The sequence below is a fragment of the Lampetra planeri genome, chromosome 4 (genome assembly GCF_965212315.1).
Source record: "Lampetra planeri chromosome 4, kcLamPlan1.2.h2, whole genome shotgun sequence".
Lineage (NCBI taxonomy): Eukaryota > Metazoa > Chordata > Hyperoartia > Petromyzontiformes > Petromyzontidae > Lampetra > Lampetra planeri.
Genome location: NC_136110.1, coordinates 2479788 through 2500624, shown reverse-complemented (window position 1 = coordinate 2500624; position 20837 = coordinate 2479788). Strand labels below are relative to the sequence as shown.

The 20837-nt window shown below is 46.9% G+C and overlaps 1 protein-coding gene across 13 annotated transcripts in view; it reads left to right on the top strand.

The window, feature by feature from the left end:
* The window catches only part of LOC144717568 (LIM domain-binding protein 2-like), a 173825-nt gene that overhangs the window by 108968 nt on the left and 44020 nt on the right, over positions 1-20837 (top strand). For all 13 annotated transcript variants that reach the window (XM_078592993.1, XM_078593002.1, XM_078592990.1 and 10 more), the window contains 3 exons: positions 1034-1206; positions 12612-12734; positions 17740-17823. In XM_078592993.1, the coding sequence (XP_078449119.1) occupies positions 1034-1206; positions 12612-12734; positions 17740-17823 (380 nt within the window). The remainder of the gene's footprint in view (positions 1-1033; positions 1207-12611; positions 12735-17739; positions 17824-20837) is intronic.

The window sequence follows — 20837 nt, the reverse complement described above, 5'->3', positions numbered from 1 at the left end:
CTCACATTGAGGCCCATCCAAGAAGCCAACAGGTCAAAACACTGTAATTTTGCAGGTTGGTGTTGTGGTAAATAATTAATTTGAGACCTTTTTTTAATTCAAAACAATAAAACACTCCATAACTGTAATGAGCGGTGCTCTGCGGGGATTTTCTCTGTGGTTTACGGCACACGGGACATTGTAGGGTGTCTGGAAATGTAACGCGACCAATTTTCCTGTAGGAAAATTGATAAAAGCGACATTTAAAATAAAATGTTTCTCTATGTGGCTGTGTTTGTTAGGCATCGCCGATACGACCAAGGCACAATGCACGCCGTGTCCTCGTGGCGATTTTGAGTTTGTCGCCGTTGATATGTCCATTATTGGTAGAAATGTGTGGTTTTAACAGACGTTGAATCGTCTTTGCGTGTGGTAAATCGTATTCAAGTTACCACGTGCGGAAATTAGTAGATTTTAAAATTGATCATTGCACTCACAATATGCGCATCGAATTACGCATTTAAGAATGTTATTTTCCCTTTGTGAATTGTACGCAAATGGAGTACTCTTATTGTATTCATGTTAATTGACCAAACAATACTGCAAGGTCATTACAGAAGTAAAAACAAACCAAGAAACAATACAAAAATGAGAAGAAGAAAATTCGACGGCTTTGTTATGGCTTAAAAAAAAAGTAATGTCGAACGCGAATCGTGACAACTCATCAATTCTCTTGGTGGATGAATCGCCACGTGCCTGTTGAATCGGGCACTGTGATGTGTAATCCAAGCGATACAACTTCAATCTCTGGCATCTGTCGGCAGGACTGAACCCCGTTCGGTCGATTTTGACCTGAATCGAGCATCTGTGATGGCGGTATTGTCATCACTAACAGAAATGGAAAGACAAAGGCAGTCGGGTGTTCCAGTATAGGTACTGGTCACCTGCCTTTTTGAAATAGATTTCTCATCGACAGCCAAATTGTGCCGCTCTTAACAGCACATCCTTCCCCCCTTCTGCCCGTTGCGTTCCGTGCCCGCGTTTGTCAATGCAGCGATCGGCAGGACACTCATCCCACGCTACTTCCGGAGCATCTTCGAGGGCGGCGTGAGCGACATGTACTTCATGCTGCGCCACTCCAAGGAGTCGTTCCACAACAACGCGATCACCCTCGACTGCGAGCAGTGCACCATGGTGACGCAGCACGGCAAGCCCATGTTCACCAAGGTATGCCCGCGCCGCCGAGCCGCGGCGCGACCACGGCTTGCGATGCCCGCCCATCATCGCCCACGCGCCACGTGTTGAAACTTCCTGCCCTGCCGTGTCACGCCCAGCCACCCCGACGACACGCGCTCTGCCACGCTGTCGATAATGCAGCACGACGCAGAGTTGTTCGTGCGCCAGCGCCACGCCGGGTCTTAATGCCACTGCCCTTCTGGCGCGAGCCTCCGGTGGGTTTTGTGGCCCAGTGAATGTCTCCGTGCGTGCGCCCCGGCGGTTTTGAGTTTGCTGCTCATTAATTACGTGTATATTGGTCTTGATTGATGTTGAATTCACGGAACTATTTTTGAAGATTGTTGGGATTTTCACACGCATCTCTCTCTCTCTATCTATTTCTCACTTACCCGCCGTATCTCTGACAATCTCCCGCATTTCTCGCTCTCTTTCGAAGCTCACTATGACCTTCGAGCTGCGTGCCATCCTTTCATATAGTTGTGACTCAAATAAAATCGGTGCGGTGCTCCTGCCGGTTTTCCCCGGGTGCAAAATGATGGGCGAGAGAAAACTCTCTTGACAGCTCCAATGCAAAGTTAACCGACGCCAGCACTCCAGCCTCGGTGGCACTGATTACATCGCTACTGGCATCACCAGGAGCCCTCTAGAAAACATACGAGCATTATTCATTCACCATGCCCATTCATTCATTAGCTTAATTGCAGTGTAATTCATGTGCCTGTCGTGTTTCTAATTCATTGAGTTGATTCTCCACTAAATCGTTCATCGTTGCGTCCTCCCTTTCTTGCATTCGTTTAATGACTTCTTTTCGCGTGTCAATGCTTGCACTGTCATTAATTTCCTTGGTGTATTCGTTATTTGGGAGACTTTAAAAAAATAATGTTTGCCTGGCATGGCTCAGGTTTGACTGAACACATTGGTTTGTGCATGACGGCAGAGGTTGCAAGAATGTGGTGGCACCATAGCACGTGTGCAGGGTAACCTCGATTAATATTTCTTGACGAATCAATATCGCGGCCGTAAAATGACATGAGCTGGTGAAACGATGCGTCGATTTTACAACGGTTACTGTCTTCTGTCTTTAAATGGCAGTGTGTAAGAGGCGACGTTTTTGGGGAAATGCATTTTCCTTTAAATGCAAAATGCATGGAGTATTTTTGCTTGTGCACCACTGCCAATGCAGCATCGCCAAGTTATGCATGAAATTTTCATCGATTTGTATCGATCAACGTCGATCTCAGTCCCACGATACGTGCATTTAATCGTGCGTATAATCGCACAGGTCCCATGTTGTAGCTGCTCACCCCGAGCTCTAAATGCCCTGATAGTGCATTGTCTTTGTGCTGTTTGCCTTTTGGCATCCTCTGCTCTAACACTTTCAGACTAGGCTCAAAACCAAGTTGTCTCCAGTGTGGACCAATCAATGCATACATAATTATCAGAGCATGTTTTCTGTTTGCATGTTCACCACAAGTACTGTGTGGTTAATGCAGACAGGATTCCTTGAAAAAGGATTCTATTTGGTGTTAACATCTTAACATCTGTTTTATTGCCAGAAAGTGCAAAACCTATTGTTATCAATCGCACATGTTGTATGTACTTGGTCCACATCACCATTACGGCCACTGGAGGCCGTGCCGTGGGGTTTTGGCAGCAGTGTTTAAAACAATTGATTGCATACTCGAATCGTGACACTACATCTTGACAATCACTATGTTTTGGGGGGGAAGAGTGTGAGAGGTGAATGGTTCAACCCTCACATTTGAAGACGCACTATGCAATTATCAAAGTATTACTGTGCTGTGCCATCCACTGGATATGGTGCAATATAAAAAAAAAACCTCTGACAGCATCTCCAGAAGAGACTATTGTAATCTTAGTCACGGCTCGCATCGAAACGTTTAAAAAAAAAATCACCCACAATTAACATTTGACACAATCTGTACAAATGGGTTCGCAAACCCAACCGTAACTGTCACTGGTTGTTCGACAAGTGAGTGCATTAATTCACCTTCTCGTGGCAGGACACAGTTCCTCCATGAAGCAAATCTAAAGATAACCCGAATATTATTTTAGAGACTGTTAGCTAAAACATATTCATGCCAGCACAGTGCCAATACAACGCCCGACCACCTTTGTCTCCCCAGTGCTGATGTCACACACTCTGCAGCGGGTACTCATTTAAGGCAGATTCAACCTCGGAGAGGCCCCAAAACCGGTTCGGATTCCACTCTATAAAACTTGCCACCGATGTTGGCCCGGATTGGAACCCGGGTTGCTAGGTTCATCGTGCGCAGTTGCGCTTATGCGTAGGACCAGCCCCACTGTTAGTGTCCCCCCCACACAGTGGGCATACATTTCATTCACCCCAATGTCCAATGCGTGTAGTGCAGCAGCAGCGGTTGGACAGAGAATCAGGACTTGCAAACCGGCGCTCCGGAATGCGCATCTCTCTTGCACATTGGCTTTCGCTACCAATATTATCCACAATAGACGTTTTTTTTGGGTTATATCACGTAAATATAAACGTGTCGTTAAACCCGCCGCCACCCGACACAGCCAGATTAGTAAGGTTTGTCACGTAACCAAAACATGCCCAATTCGTTACTAGTTCAGCACACCGTTGTGGTTGGAGAGTAAACCCACAACATTTACAATTCGATTACTGTGACGTTTCACCGGTAATTACAGCAATCGGCCTCATCAGGTGGATAGCCAGAGTTGTGCCTCGTGCGGACGGGCGCTGCCGTTTAGAGCCGCAGAGATGAAAGTCAGCTGAGCGCCCACAAGCCAACCGGGCTTCACGGAGCAGCGGCACTGCCAATCCAAGCGCTTGTGAGCCGGAGGTTTGAGCATCGTCGCTGTTTTTGTAGAGAGTGGTGAGGCTGTAAGGAGATTACCCTCCTCCACGTCTCGGCGATTCGGTGAATCGTCACGATTTTTGGGCCGCGATTCGATTCGAGAATTGATCATTGTTTGGCCCGCTTTTATGTTAAGTTTCTTTTATTATACTGGTCAACATCATAAATCTTAAATAACACTGGTCAACAAAAAACATTTTTTTTCTGGCCTGGACTTTTGCAGCTGTTTTAGACTAATTTCAGGGTGCTGATTCCAAATCTGATCTCAGATTTGCTCTATCACATCTCATTTCTATGCTATCGGCATACCCCATTTTCATAGATTTTACCCGAAATTAACTCTGTCACTTATGATTGCAAGTTGTTGCGAGTCAGTGACTGCTTTAGTGTTAAAATATGGTGCTGTATTTTTAGGATAGTGTGTTTATAATATATTTTTATGTAGATATCCACATTTATTTAATATTTTTCTTCTGCAGTTTTTATTGAAAATGCAATATTTGATATCTCAAAAACCTGATGTGATAGACAATCAGCACCCCAAAATTACCTTAAAACCGTTGGAATACCTTATGCCAGAAAAAGTGTGTTGACCAGTGTTATCAGTATGGGTTGTAACAGCATTGGTCTGTGAGTTTTTAAAAATGTAACATTTCTCCGTGTCCATGCCCGCCTACGCGTTGGTCACTTAGTTACTCTGATCAATTAGCGATTCCCTTTGGAGTCACGGCAACACGATGCAGTGAGAGTTCTTGCTGCGGGGCACGGTATGTACCGTGTGCCCTGCCCCTGAACACGCAAACTTCAAATATACAGCAACAGGCGTCAGGGTCGGGGTTGAACCCACGACCTGCTGCGTACCAGGCGAGGGGAGGCAACATCTCACCGCCACGCTCGCACTTCTTTGCATACTTTACAGCTCTTTGTTTGAATAATTTTCATATTCGGTGTGCACGTTTCTAGCACACGTGTAACAGCAGGCTATATATATACTGATTAAAACATTTCTTCTTTGGGCACATTGGTGCAATTGGAAAATACATCAGAGTATAAACACCTAGGGCATTGTTGAAGGACGAGCAGGATCACAACGATTAAATGAAGCGGCAGACGAGAGTGGAAGTCGCTTTTGGAAAACTTTAGCTTGATGGTGAAAATAATTTTCAAAAATTTTGCATAAATTGTGAAGGATTGATTCGCACGCACATTATTTCAGTGTGTGTGTGTATCGCGAGCAAAATAATCTAATTTTAAAAAATCTAAATCGATGTGCCGCTACATGCCTAGGAACTGGCATACTAACAGATCATCGGTCTACAAGATAAACTGATGATTGATTTGCATATATTCTTTATCTTTTAATTTTAATCAACAGAACTCTTGTGAGGCATATTTTAATCGTGAATAATTGCTTATCGGTAAGATGCGTGTGGTATCTTATTGTCGGATCATTAATGGACTGGCTGGAGCAGCTTGTTTTTCGTGATAACATTTCATTGTGCGCACACAGTATTGTTTAATCTCTGTATCTTATGTTTAAAGCTGATTAAACTGTCAGTTAGGTTTAATTAATTCTAACTAGCGGTAACAAATGATTCGTAATAAGCGTACACAACCGCTGATGTACGTGTTAATGAATTTATACGATGTTATGAAGATACATTTATGCTTAAGAAATCATTAATTAAAGCATACTTAAACAGATTACACCTGATACATTCTCTAGGAAATAAAGTGCATAATTTCCATTCACAATAAACACACAACCGAATGCTGCGTTAGGTAATGAAACGATGTTACTCTGCTTACCTCCTACCCAAATAATCACACGCCATAATTTATTCACATCAATGGACCTTGTGCAACATGTTAACGCATTGTAATACTTGACACTTATATTGTACTCAAGGCGAACGACTTTCAACCATTGCGGCGAAGGGTAGCGCACACAGTGGCTGCGATGAGCCCATTACGTACGGCAATAATATCGATTCGATGCATGCTCCCACAAGCTTAATCATCGATATTAGTCGATTAATTTATGCATCATTATACGTTTACTGCACACATCATGTAACATAATTCATTTACACTCCCTTGTCAATCCACAGCTGGATTAAGGCCTTCCCCATTGCCGTAATGCGTAATGGTCAAAGGGTTTTTTTTTTTACTACTTCCCTACGCTGAGCAAGTTGGGGGGGGGGGGGTCAGGGGTGGGAGCGGGGGACAAAGTGGAGGATCGGTTCTGTTTTATCATTTGCCACTGATGTTAGCCGTGGCTGGAAATCGATTAGATACAATATCACTTAAATATAATGCATTTCAGCGGTAATTTTGAACTGAGAATTACATTTTACGAGCAAGACCTGCTGTAGTAAAAAAAAAACCTTGTGGTTACCAAATGGCATCATCATCATACAGGGGCCGCCTCTATTGACATTCCAGGTGAGAATGCACAGTGATGTCGCGTGGGCCACAGGCCGAGAACACCAGAGGTCCCCCGTTCCTCCTTAGTGTCTGCGGGCGATGTGGTCCGTCGCGTCGTAACTCCGCGTGCCTGTGGGTGACAGCTGACGGGGGAATGAAGACACCAGTGGCTGAGCTTCATCACATGCCTCATCGGCGCCCTTCAGATGCACATGCATTTAGAATCCAAAGGTGCAAACTCCCTGGCATTGTCTAGTGGTCAGAATTCATTTCCCGAAAGCCTAGTTACATTTCAAGAATTGTACTGGAAATGATGGTTGTTATATTGTCATGATATTTGGAATAAGAAATGTAACATATATTTAAAAATATGCGTGATGAAACCGTAGTAGACGCTGGGAAACCCACGAATGTGAAGGAGTAATGCGGTCTGCACAAATGAGGATATACCAACCCAGTTGCTGTACTGCCACCATCATCATTTGATGCCACCTGGTAGCCCAGTGGTGTTTGGGATTTCCACGACGCGGCTTGACCCTCATGTCTCCCAAGCGCTGAATCACAGGCATGAGCCACCGCAGCTGTTTCTTTAACATGGTGTATCAGCAAATGCGCGATTTTTTTTCTCTCGTGTCTGTTATTACATGAACATTATTCTCTTGACCTGGTTCATATGTGTGTGTGTGTGTATATATATTCTGAATACCTGTATATATGCAGTGTGTGTGTATGTAATGTGTGTACACATGCGCATAGCAACTAATATGTCACGGCAGGTAATGTATTGCCTGCTTTGATATACGGAGCAGAAACATGGCCATTGACAAAGAAAATGGAACAATAGCTCAAAAGTGCTTGAAGAAGCATGGAAGAAGATGCATGCTTGGAATTACACTGAGAGACAGAAAAAGGAACACATGAATGAGAGAGCATGCACAGGTTAGATGCATCATAGTGACTGCAGAAAAATGAAGTGGGCTTGAGATCAGGACGAGAAGCGAAGGGATGGGGGGGGGGGCTGTGTGGCCGAGACTCACGACAGAGTGACAGCCAAGGGGAGGGGACCGCGCTGAAAATAAAAATCCCCCACCGTGGAGATGGAGTGATAAAATCATCTCGTGTGCAGGCGCCATATGGATTGTTACCATTGCAGGACCCATGAGATGACGATTACTTTTTTAAATCCTTTATATTAAGTTCACTTGCTTGCTTGCGCGCTTACGGCCGTGCAAATCTTTCGGTCGTTTTTGAACCCACTTCCCGTGATCCAATCGAGCTGACATTTTGCACACAGACTCGTTGTGCGTGACAATTTATTTTCGTGAAATTTTTTTCCCAAAATGTTACACTTTTTAGAAAAAAAATAAATTATATTTAATTACCAATTGCTTAATGGTGGCAGGCAATCATCTGACCCATAGGTGGCAGCCATCTCAAGCCAGAGGACGAGAGGACTCTAGCCGCCCATTTCAAAGACCAATGTGGGCTGGGTTGTGGCCCATTGAACACGCATATAAAGGACTTATAGTGAAAAAATTTGTTTTTATGGGTTATTTTTTTGGGTGTCCTTTCAAAACTAAACTTTATTTTATGGGGTAAAAGGCCCACTGAGCGATTGTAGAGCTCATTTTCAGAAGCGACCTGGTCAACAAATGATAGCTCAACGAAGTGGCTTATCACGTGGAAATTTATAGCAGCCAAATACTCTTTAAGCGCATGTTTCTAATTGTGGAGGGAAAAACCGGAGGACCCGAGAAAAATTCACACGGCCACGGAGAGAACGTGCAAACTCCAATTGTTTAGGCGTCAGGGTCGGGATCGAACAAACTACCTCCTGCATACCAGACGAGGTAGTTAACATCTCGCCATCACGGTACCCTTTTGATCCAGCAGTGGATTGATCATGGTTGATGATGATGAATGTGGTACGTACACACACACATTGTATGCGGCAGTTTCTAGTCATTTCCCCCGGGGTTGTTTTCCCCAATATGATCCCGGCCAAATTAATCACCTGTTATATAAAAAAAAGTCATTCCCCCCTCCCCCCCCCCGAAGCAAACAGGTCCTCTTTAGTGCCGCTTACGCGATGGTGATAGATTTGGCGACATTTCGCCAAAACATAGCAAAATCGCACATCACAAACATGCCAGGCCCGGCCAGGATGAGAGTGCACAGCACCAACACGCCTTGTCACCCGTTATCACTAAATATCACGCTGTCTTTTTCTGATATTCATGTCAGGTATATATAAAATGTGTATATGTGTGTAATCTCTACTCTGTGTACACGGTTGCATGCTTATGCATTTGTTCATCTTTTGGTTATCTGCCAGTAAGGGAGTATAACTCGCAACTTTTAACAAATACTGCCAAATGAGTAAAAAAATAATTATAGTAAAATATATAGATGTAGGGTGACATTTTGGGCAATGGCCCATCGCAGATATGAAGGGCGAGTGTTATTGACAAATGTGGTGCTTTTGTTATTTGTGCTTGTGCAGCACTGCCAACTGCAGAATCGCACTCGGTGTTTTTTTGTATTCGCTACGTTTAGCTTGGTGGTATATTTGCCTCTCTTCGCGTTTTGAGTACATCGTTATATTTGTGCGAGTGGCTGTGTGTTGTGGGAAAGCCTGAAGTCCGCTTCGTCTCACCTGGGCACAGAGGCAACCTTTGTTGTTAGAGCTAGGCAAGGCCTAACCAGCCTTTACTTACCAGTGCCTTCAAAGCAGCATAGAGCAAGCAGCATAGAGCAAGCAAGCTCTGCTCCCGTGCAGTGCAGCTGACAGAACTATGATCCTTATTTAATTAAAACATTGAACAATAACCGAGCATGAGCAGAGACCTGTCAATTGTTAACACTTGTCTGCACAAACAGACTGTTTCTGACAACTAGATGTTATGCAGGCTTTTTGAAATATAATTCTTCACAAGCTAACATGACGTGCAATAATTTCCCATTAACATAATTGTAGCTGATGAAAAAAAAACCCCAAAGCTGATCATTTCTCAGAGCGTCGCAAATAACCGTATGCCATTCACTTTTGTGTGCCGTCGTCGCTATTATCGTCATCTTCATCCGCATCACGACGACGTGTTAAACAAAAATAAGCAGACTTGGGCGGTAATGTTTGCGTTATTTGCCGACTGTTTATTTGACGGAACAATTGCCTGTGGCCCCCCCCACTCTGCCCCTTGCAGTCTGGTGAATTGTCATTCAGAATCGCGATACGATTCAAGATATTTCTACTTTTTTTTTATCATTGCAGTGAATGTACAATCTCTTGTGGTCTACACTGTCTATGGAAACCAATTGCGTACAGCTTTTTGCGGCGCAACAATTCAATGCGGGTTTAGCGAGCGTAAAATATTTTAATCGATGCATCTTTACACGCCTGCTGCTTCCACCGCGTGCGGTAATTGGTGACCATAGTTAGTTTATTGCCGGTAAGGTTAGGCACGCTAGCCAACCGATGCGACCTTTTCGGCGGGCGTCACCACCACTTCCGGTAGATCAACAAAGAACCGCAATTTTTTGGTCTGCGTTCCTGGCACGTTGAGTCGACTTTGAGCCACGGCACGGGTGGCATCGTGAGAGCCGAGTTTGCCAACCCTCGGTGATACGAGGGGCAGGGAGGAGGTCACCGCGGATTGGGGGGGGGGGGGTGCTGGCAAGCGCACCTGGACTGGGTGACTGGTCACAACCAAACATTGGCAGGGTCACGCACCGCCGAGGTGTCGCAGGCCGCTTTGGCAGATGCGTCAAGGCGATGCCCAGAAAAGCCTGGCCACGTCCTCTATGCTTCATCTATGCCCCCCGTACTCTGCGGAGATGTCGAGCGCCTTAGGCCGTGCAGCAGTGCCCATGTCGCGGTTTGCTGAGAAGCCCCCACCCGGAACTCTGGCAAGCCCCGAGTATTTTCCAACACCGGCGCTTGTAAGCGCTCGGGTTTTTGATAACAGTGCTGCGTCTCACCCGAGAATTGACTTAATGCGACGCTGGGGCAATGTATCTGCTCTCTGTCAGATCTTCAAGATGTTCACTAGATCAGCGCCTTCTGAAGGCGGTGATTTCTTTTTGCCCCGTTGGCCTCCTCGTGCCATGCATGCGCTCCTCGCTCCGGGTTGGAGGTATGGGGGGGGCGCGAGCGAAGCGGCGGCCTGCAGACTTCCCGTCGTCTCCCCGGCACGTGGGGGGCGATCGCCGTCGGCGAGGCGACTTTTTGTTGTTGCTGCTGCTGCCGCCTCTTGCTCCCACCCCACCCAACCCCCCACTAATGAAAATCTCTCGAGGATGGAACTCCCTTCCCCTTGCCGGGAGCCGCGCGGTCACGACACCACGGCCGGCCGTCGTGGCCTCTGCGGCAGGCGGCGACGCGATCGAACGAGCCGACGTCGTTTTCGTGGAGCGGGGGGGGGGGTGCTGGACGGCAACAATAACTAATGTTAAACATACAGGCCGTGTTGTGGCACAACGGGGGGGGGGGGGGGGGGCGAGCGAGCAGCCGCATAGAAATGAGACCCCGGGCTTCTGAACAAATATCGGCAAATCGCACACAGCGCGCAGGTGGAGACACGGTGTCTTCTAATGTACCGGTACGGTGTGGGGGGGCTAGGCCACCGTTTTACCGGCGTGCAAATACAGTCACAATGAAATGCGAGAGCCTGTATTATAAATAGGAGCGTTCGGGACAGGCGTCGTGTGCCGTCACACACACGCGTGCCGTCACACACACGCGCGCGCACACACACACACGTGTGTGTGTGTGTGCACCTATGTGGACGTGGAAATGTGTACCGTAAAATCGGTACCATCTTGTTCACAGATACGTGTGCAGCGAGGTTGATAATTATAATTAAATTGGAAATAAATAAAATGCGCGCGCGTCAATTGGCTACGCAGCGAGCGTCTCGCGTTCCTTTTTAAACGAAAACACGAAAAGAGGGGGAACGCCACGTTCATCGAAAAGGAAGAAATGCGGTGCACGAGCCGCGCTAATGCCGCGTGCGCAGCGCACGAACAACGCACGGACCGTGAGCGCCCAGGCGCCACCACAATCGAGCACAAACCTCACGTGCTCAAAGCTCAGCAGACCGTGACAGACCCCCCCCCTACCCCCCCCCACTACCCCCACCGGCTCCCCAGCCCCCCCCCTGCCTCCCCATCCACCCACCACCACCACCACCTCCCCCCCCCTACCGAGAAAGAGGCTTTGCACGCTCACTGGACCGTGGCCAAGAACGGTTGCCCAGGCAACTAATCAGTGATTCCGGTTGTCATGGCGACGGGGAGGAGGGGGGTGCTCGGGGAGGATGGGGAAGGGGTCGCGAGGGGGAGTGGGGGAACGGGGAAGGTGGGACGATGGGGGGCTGTGTGGTGGGAGGGGGTGGGGGGAGGGGTGAAGAAGGGGGGGGGGGCTGGTGGTGGGGGTCTTGAGCAGTGGGGGATGGGAATTAGACAATCAGAAGCACTTTTTTTTGGTTGCACGTGTTCTCACGGACCTCGCCTGCTGGGCTGAGTGAGATAAAGCTGCTGTGAAGATTCTCATGGCTCGTTCGTGGTGGGCGGAACGGCACCCGGTGCTGGGGTAATGGGGAGCGCAAAGAGTTGTGGGTGTTATGCGGGAGAGAGGAAACAATTCTAAACTTATATATTTTTTTGTCATTATCTAAAAAGCACCTGTTGGGTTGAAATTTCTAAACATTTCATTTAAAGCAAGTCGGTTTTATTTATTTGTTTATTTCCCCTTAGCGGGTGATTACTCTCTAAGAAAACGATGTCCTTATAGTGGCAACATGCACCTACGGCAATATGAATTTGACAAAACGTTCCTCTGCTTGCTATTATTAGACCATTAAATGGCTTAACAATGTGGATATTGGATATTTGCTAGTGGAACTCAATGTATAACAAACGCTCTCTTTGACACACACACAGATAAATTATGCAAGTTTCATAATTTTCCCTTCATCAGCCGTGTCGCCATCGCAAAGCTGCTGCTGCCGCCACGTTGTGGCACGCTTAAATTTGTCCCACCCCTGACTCACGCTGCCTCCCTGGGTTCCTCTTCTCTCCTCCCTCCCTCCCTGCCCGCGGTTCTCCCAGGTGTGCACGGAGGGGCGTCTCATCCTGGAGTTCGCGTTCGACGACATGATGAGGATCCGATCATGGCACTTCACCATACGCCAGCACCGGGAGCTCATCCCGCGCAGCCTCCTTGCCGTGCACGTGAGTGTGGCGCCGCGTCCTTCCCCCGACTGACTTCCCTCGCGTCGCCCGAGCGGCACTGGTCAACCGCGTGCTGCCGCGTACAATAGCGTGAACTCGTGAGATGTGAACTACCTCACCTGGTACACAGGAGGTTGTGGGTTCGATCCCGACTGAAGCCTTCTGTATATTTGGAGTTTGTGTGTATCTCTCCCCGTGGTCAGTTGGATTTCTCTTCAGGTCCTCCGGTGTTTCCCTCCACATTTAGAATCAACATCACTTGTTTAGAGTATTTGGCTGTTATAAATTGCCATGTGATAAGCCACTTCGTTGGGCTCTCATTTGTGGCCAGATCACTTCTGAAAAAATAGCTATATAGCTCAGTGGGCCTTACGTGGTGAAAAAAAAATAGTTTATAAGTTTAGTTTTTTTAAAATAGGCTTGCCGATTTCGCTTGTCGGCCACCGTGCGCAAGGGCACTTGCCCGCCTCGGGCACGAGCGCTGCGCCCCCCGCGGACACGCTGCAGCCAAGACCGCTTGCGCGTGCCGTGCCACCGCTCGCATCGCCCTACGTCGTGCCCGAGCGCGGCACGGACAAGCCCCCTCCATGTTGTTGCACGCACGCGTAGTAACACACCGCGGCTGACCGCTCTGCTTTCTGCGGCCGTTTCCGCCTTCCAAGTGGAGGAGAGCTCCGGGGCAGGTTTGTTTTTTCTTTTGGGTGTAAATACGCCCCACGTCAAATTGTTCCAAACAAAATCCTCTTTGTGAGCACCGGCCGCATTTCTCTCGCCTGCATCCGTGTAACGCCGGTCTTAAAAAGACCAGTCCGGGGCATCGGTGGAGGTCAATTGCATCCAAGAGCAGGCCGATTTATCTTTCACACACATTTAAGCCGATCGTGTCCCGCCTAAACCGAGCCTCGTGAATAGGAGCGGGTTTTTTTTGTCTCCCGTGGAGAGGGGCACAGCAGAGGGACTCTTTTTCTCTTTATATCCCTTCTCCAAACGGAGAGGGACGACGGGTCTGCCCCGGAAACGCGCCTGCCTATTTTGTGGAGGGCGCACTCCATCGAAGCCCCATCAACGTCGAGACGCATTGATCAGATCAGCCGCTGCCACCCGGTCCATGTTGACAATAGCACCCCGCCGAGTAATTCGGACATGACAGAGACACTGAACGCACGCGGCCAGGGCCGGGCTCCGTGAGCTATTAACTCGGCTCGCGTGCAACTTGCACCAGCAGCTGCCCGCTTAGTACTCGTGGGGTGAGGGGGGGAGGTTAAGCGACTATACGTACATTTATATATCTAAAAATGTAAATGGCATTAAAAAAATTCCCAAATTCTGCCAATGTTCATTTTATGACGTAAATATTGCGAAGGTATCAATTTAACATGGTGCAGATTTGGAGTGAAAAGTAACTTGGTTTAACAAAAAACGTACACGCTTAATTTTTTTTTTACGAAAACTAACCCTATCTCGTGCCTTCTTTTGCAAATTAAAAAAATTAAATCCACTTTCGGAAAATTAAATCAAGCAACCAATAAAATGCGGCGGGCAAAACGCTGGCTTGTGTAATAAAATGGGAGGAGGAATGTTTAGATGCTTTATGTGCAAAAATGTTCCAGACACGCCGTCTATTTTTAGCGGTGAGAGGGGCTGGCCTGCAGTGCAGAGTGTGGCTCTACTTTCTTGCGGTGGGATGGTAATTATTTTTCCCCACGATGATGCCAGCCACACGGTCCTGGAGAGGATGGAGGATCTGAGAGAGGCCAGCCGTGGAGGGAATATAAAATCCGGGCCTGTGTAAGCACAGTTTGCTACGCCTGGCCGCCTTTCATACCCACGGACAGCCATAAAAGCAGCTGAGATGTAAAATTATCACCCGTACGTCTGATTATATCGTGTGCCAAAGGTGCGTAACGATGTACACCACTCGGCTAAGGAAGACTCGGGTTAATATCAGGCTTTTTGTGTGATCCGACACTGACGCCTCCATCAAACGAATTTTTTTTTTATTATAGGCATGCATTATTTCTATATTTGTTGGGGTCCCCTCTCCACAAATCCTGGTTTTAATATTTAACTGTAAATACCAGCAAGGGAGCCCGTGTGGTGGTTTGGAATTTATCAGAATAAAAAAAAATTGTTTGTTAGCTGTTGGTGAAAAATAACATTCATTTTATAGCCCTTTGTCAGTCTTTGTGGTTGTTTCACTATTCTTTACCATGCTGTTTACTATGCGTTGGTGAAAAGTAGTACGGGTTGGGATGACCAGGACTGGCTCGGCTGTAACTGATGTTCGCTTTGGCCGGGAATTGAACTCAGGCAGGGCGCGGTGCAGTAACGACTGCCCCAATGCTCTTCTGGTGTTTTGTATTAATGATACTGATAGCGCTGACTGTAATACAATCAGTAATATGGTTGCTTTGAAGCACAATAATAATAATTAAAAAATATATGTGATCATGTTGTAATTAGTATATTCTTGTTATCAGTGCTAACAAGCAATACTATTTCTTTATATATTAAATTTCATGTGATTGAATTGTATACCTTATTATTATAATTTTTCACTGCACTGCTGGATAAAAGCTTCCCAATGCCATATTGGTCATGATGGTTGTTTAACCATACTTCACCACGCTGGTCGGTACAAATTGGGAAAGGGGGGGGCGGGGGTTTCGATTTCACTCGCCACTGATTAAAAAAAGCCATGGCCAGGAATCGAACCCGGCCCTGGGTTCATATTTCCATACGCGGCGAACGACCGCGGCAGCGTTCCGACACTGGCTCCTGTTATGATAAAGAGCAATACGCTCTGCTGTTGAACCAGTGTCACCTATTGCATCTTAATGAACAAAGCCAGTTTTAGAATGTTATTTGAAGGTGATGCCTACTGCTCATGCGTTATTTAATTATACAAATGCAACTGACATTTTTTTTTAAATAATGCATATTAAGAAAATTCCCACGTTTAGAAAATTCATGCAATTTATTTCCAAGAACAATTTATTTTAACTTGCCCCTCTTGGTGTAGTTGTTGAAGATGTTGCCCGATTCATTTTAACTTTTGATTTCTGTCACAAAACCCAGCCACCCGGTTAGGTTGGCCCACGTTGAGCGACCGATGCTGGCGTGCGCCTCGGCCTACACGACATCGCGAGTGCCATCGCCGCGATGGAGCACAGAGATTTCTTTTTTTTAAGTCACGGTTGCTGAGCAAAGGCCCAAACGAATTCCAGAGAAGTGTTGTGACTTGCAGTGTTGTGCTTGCACACATCATGGTTGAGACGAAACGGTCAGTTTGGTAGACCCGAGTGCTCAACATGGGTGGAGGATTTTTCCCCTTTTTTTCTGGCAACAAAACTGAAACCTTTTTACAAGGATTCATGTCTGCATTAACCGCAATACTTGCAGTCAAAATGCATCCTCTGGTCGAGCACCAATTGGGTCGAGGCTCAAAAGAAAGCCATCCCTTGGTGTGGACCAATCAGTTTCAAGGACAATGCATATATTATCATAGTGTGTTTTTTGTTTGCATTTTGACTGCGAGTATTGTGGTTAATGCAGACATGAATCCTTGTAAAAAGGTTTCAGTTTTGTTGCCAGAAAAAAAGGGGAAAACCCCTATTATTATATTTTGGTACTGGCAAAGGAGGTCTAATGATGGGTGGAGGAATCGAGGAGCGATGTTCGTTGGAGCGGTGGCCATGGCAGTAGTGGCAGTAGAGTGATGAGAAGGCGACTGACTGCCGGTGAGAGTACGACTTGATGGAGATGTGAAGTGAGCCTATAGCATTAACTGGCCGCAGTGTGAACTCCCGCCGATTTGCTGCGGATGGGTAGCAGATTCGTCCCAAATAGTTGCAGAACCGGCACTGAAAGGCAAGCATGTTCGTTCGGCGCGTTCGCCTGGGGACGCAACTGGGTTGAAAAGTTTTCCACGAGCCTGCCCCTCCGTTGCGAACTCTCCACCGCTGCGACAGTTTTTAAATTTTCATAAATCGAGCCGCTCGCTTTGCCGTTGGGCGTTCACGCCGGCCCAGCAGATATGGTCCTTTGTCCATTGCCACGTGCATTCCTGATCACTGAGCCGAACTGGAATCTGCCTGCGGCTGCATCTTTGTTTTGCCTCCACAGGGAAAGAATTTGAGGATGTGGTGTAGTATTTCAGCAATCATCCCCTCCTTTACTGCCCCTTGCAGGCCCACCTTCCTGTTCCCAGTTAGGCTGAGCTTACTTGACAAAAAAAAATACCAGGAACATTAAGTCTGGCCTGCACCAAAGTCACTTCATTTGGTTTAATCTTTGAGAAAAGTGGATTCTAAATAAAATAAAGCTAAATTAAAAATGTGAGATTTTGGGTGGCGTGGCCACGTTAATTTACCGCCCCAAAATGCACCGGGAACAAAATTGGCCTTTATCGGTAAATCAAAAAAATTGCCACCGAACAATGGACTCTCTTTGCAAGCCTTCGTTAATAAGGGGTACATTGCAATTTTTTTAGGACAGCAAGCCCTTCGAGTGGCACGATCCACACTCGATCCCGAACACTCTTAATTTGGCCGTGGCAGTGTTCGGACAAAGGTGGAGCGCACTTTGCGAAGGCAGAGCTGCAAATTTTGCGACATTCGCTCGATGATGGGACGAGTAGGTTTAAAGGTTTTTTTTTGTTTCAAGGGCGCCGTGGGAGAGGCAAAGCCAGTTTTTAAACGGGCGCAACATGGATCAAAGGTGAGCGCATCACCTCCTGAGCCTTGCTAGACACCTCTCAGTCCCTTGTAAGGACACTTAACCAAAGACGTTAGCGTGGCACAGACGTTAGCGTGAGATTGGGGATTAACTCACTAAAAAGTAGGTAAAAATTTGAGTCGGGAGTATTTTTTTTCCGACGGGGTTGGATTAGGTGTAATTCTGCAAAGCCGTGGGATTAATTTGGATTAGCACTGACATACATTTCTGCTTTCTTTTTTTCTGTTTTTTCTCTCTCTCTCTTTCGCTCTGTCTTACATCAATGAAGGCGCAAGACCCGAGCATGCTGGAGCAGCTGTCTAAGAACATCACTCGCAACGGCTTGACCAACATCACCCTCAACTACCTCAGAGTGAGTAGCAAGCCACTCGGCACAACGTTTGTAATCTTCGCCTGTAATCTTTCGCTGATGCGGCTCCTCGGCCCCCCCACACGCGCTTGGGGTGTCCGTACTCTGAGATGCAACGTTAAAACAACATAAAAAAACGGCCAAGTGGTTTCCTGCTCAAACGAGCGTGGGGCTCCCGCGTGTATCTCGTTACGGGGCTGAGAGCCGGCGGAGGACAAGTTTGCGTTTCTGTGGTGCTGGTGGTCGTGGCGGTGGTGCTGCTCGTAGGACGTAACCGCTACCCCCGAAAATACCGGGCTAATTCGGTGGCGGGGGTTGCTCTCGATCTGCAGTAACGAAACCGCGTTATTTGCATGGCGAACAAACCTAGCCCGTTTGCAGCTTGCGTTGTTGAGTTGAATAGCTTTTTGTGTTGCAACTCATGTAAACGTTTTGTTGTAAAAGAGTAGTGGTGAAAAAAGACATCGCTGAGACCACCGAAAATCACAAACCAATTCTGGAACGCAAACCAGTGCCCCGGTGGTTACTGTCCAGCACTGTACTAACACTGGCACGTGATGTTTCTGCGCAGCATGGAGACACAGCTCGCGACGAGTTGTCGTTGCTTTGCAAGTTCTTTACTTGTTCCGCTTCGGGAGTGTGATTTTCGGTAGTTTTCCCAACGTCTTTTAAAATTTTACAAGCCCCACTAAAAACCCCATTACATACACGGCACGGTATACGGACCCACAGGGCATGGTATATCCACCCACTGTATTTTGAGGACACACTGTAGGTTAATTCGTGTATTGCAAGCTGATCTTGTTAAGTTCCGAGTTGTGTGTATTTTCTTGAAGCAACACATGCCACAGGTTGACTAAATAGCTTTTCGAATGGATCAGTTATGCTCTATGTAAATGAGTTGTCGTGCGGGTCGTGTGTGTATGTGTGAACTTTTTTTGCACCGCACGTAACTAACCATGCAAATCGTTTATGAATATTCTTCGGTGAAAATGTTTGAGTTAAGGATAAAAAAATTTCCCTTATCCCGGCACCCCCATCCCCCTAGAAATTCTCTTTAATTAATGATCTTTATTCGAAGTATAATTCCATTCACGATTAAATTATCATGTTTACTCATTAAAGTGAATGGTAGTGGCTGCACGGGTTACGTGAACCGATTACATACAACACAAATGAATTGAATAACTTTATTTGAACACAACTAATTCCACGCGCATATCATGAGCCAAAGAGCTGACATTAATTGAGTAATACATGCATCTTTACATTTATATTGATTCGGGTTTGCTCCATTGCATATAGTCCTTTGGTTCATAAAAAGGATATCCTGGATCATGAAAAAACAAGAATATTGGATATTGCGAATGCCCCTGAACTGCACAATACTCATCTCAACGGGCCCATTGCCTCGTTAAGCGTAGAGCCTTTTAATTCATTTGTTCATTCGGCGCATGTGCCGAGTAATTGTCAGGCTTGGACCGCTTGGACCGAGGGTGGTCTGAGAGACACCCAGCCCTGTAGCGTCACGCTCACCGTTTTTGACGGTGAAAAATGCAACCTTATAGTTAGAAAAAATACGTTTAAAAAAACCCCCCACCAACTATAAAGGCTTCAAACGAAAACCACCTGCATGTAGCTTCGTTCACGGTGAAGTATTTCCAACAAAAAAAAAGAATGGCCCTTTTAAAATGTTTTTAGCCGGCAAACATTTGGAAATGCCCTACATCGATTTTAAAAGCAGCCACGCAGAAGAGGAATTTATTATGCGGTCGAGAGTCCGAGTGAATTACAATACAGGGGTTGGAATTTAGAGGTTAGCAAAACCAAAAAAATCTGCATGGGGAAAAAAAGGAATCTTGACCGTGGCTGTCCATTTTTTTTGGCATCGGTATTCTCTTGTACGGCACAAATGCACAAAGAAATCCCGTGTTTTTGGGAACTTTGCTCTTTTATTATGTATGTATGTATTGATTTGAAGCTTTCGTGACTGCAGGAATCCATGCTCTTTGGTTCTTTTGGTAAAGTCACGTAGGTATAAAATGAATCACGACGTTTCGGGCGCAACACAAGCGTCCGTCATCAGGTGGGAAAGCAGTCTGCCTCAGCAGCAGACCATGCAGACCATGCTTATTTTATTTTATACGTATGTCACTTTACCGAAAGAATCAAACCGTATGTATGTTAATCTTCTTTCGCACCGTACGTATCCAACCCTGATAATTCCAGGTGTGGGCAAAGGACGGCAAACGAAATGCAAAAAAGCAGTAATAAATGAAGTAGTTTCCAATCTAGATTTAAAAGTGCATAGCTGCAGTGACTTCCTTAATAAATATTACTTCCTGGCGTCGGGCACGCGTTGGCGCTGCAGCCTCCTTCGCTTGTCGTGCTCGCCCCGAGACTGCTGCCCATGTCGTCACCCCCTTCAGCGCCAGCTATAGTGGCCGGGGGGGGGGGGGCTAATCAAAGGCGGGGGGGGGGGGCGGTTAAAGCAGCACCGGCCACGAGCCTGCTTGCGCACGTGTGCTCATGTCGCTCGACCGAATCGGTCGTGACGGCAAAGAGGGCGTCGCGGTGGTGCCGCTTGGCCCCCCCCCTCCCCCCCCCGATGTCACATGATTGCGCCGTTGTCCATCGTCAAGGCCCGAGTGAAGGTTGGAGACGCGAATATTAATTACGCGATTGAAATTGTTCGCGTTCGGGCGATGTGTGTGTGTGCGTGCGGCGCGTTCGGTGTCGCGCATTGAACGGGCGGATCCGATTTCAAATTGTTGTCATGGCCTTGCGTCTCCCGCTTCCCGGCGAGCCTACTGAATGAGTGGAATCAAATGTGCGCCCACGTGCATGCGCCTGCCTCTGCGTATATGTGGGTGTATATGCTGGAGATACGTACAAGCTCTGTACGAGTATATTTAATCAATTTCTGCAGAGCGACAATAATACGCGTATTATTTTTACTAGTAATTTAGAGACGAGTGTGCACGCTCTCTGGGTTTTTTCAGCATATGTCAAGATAA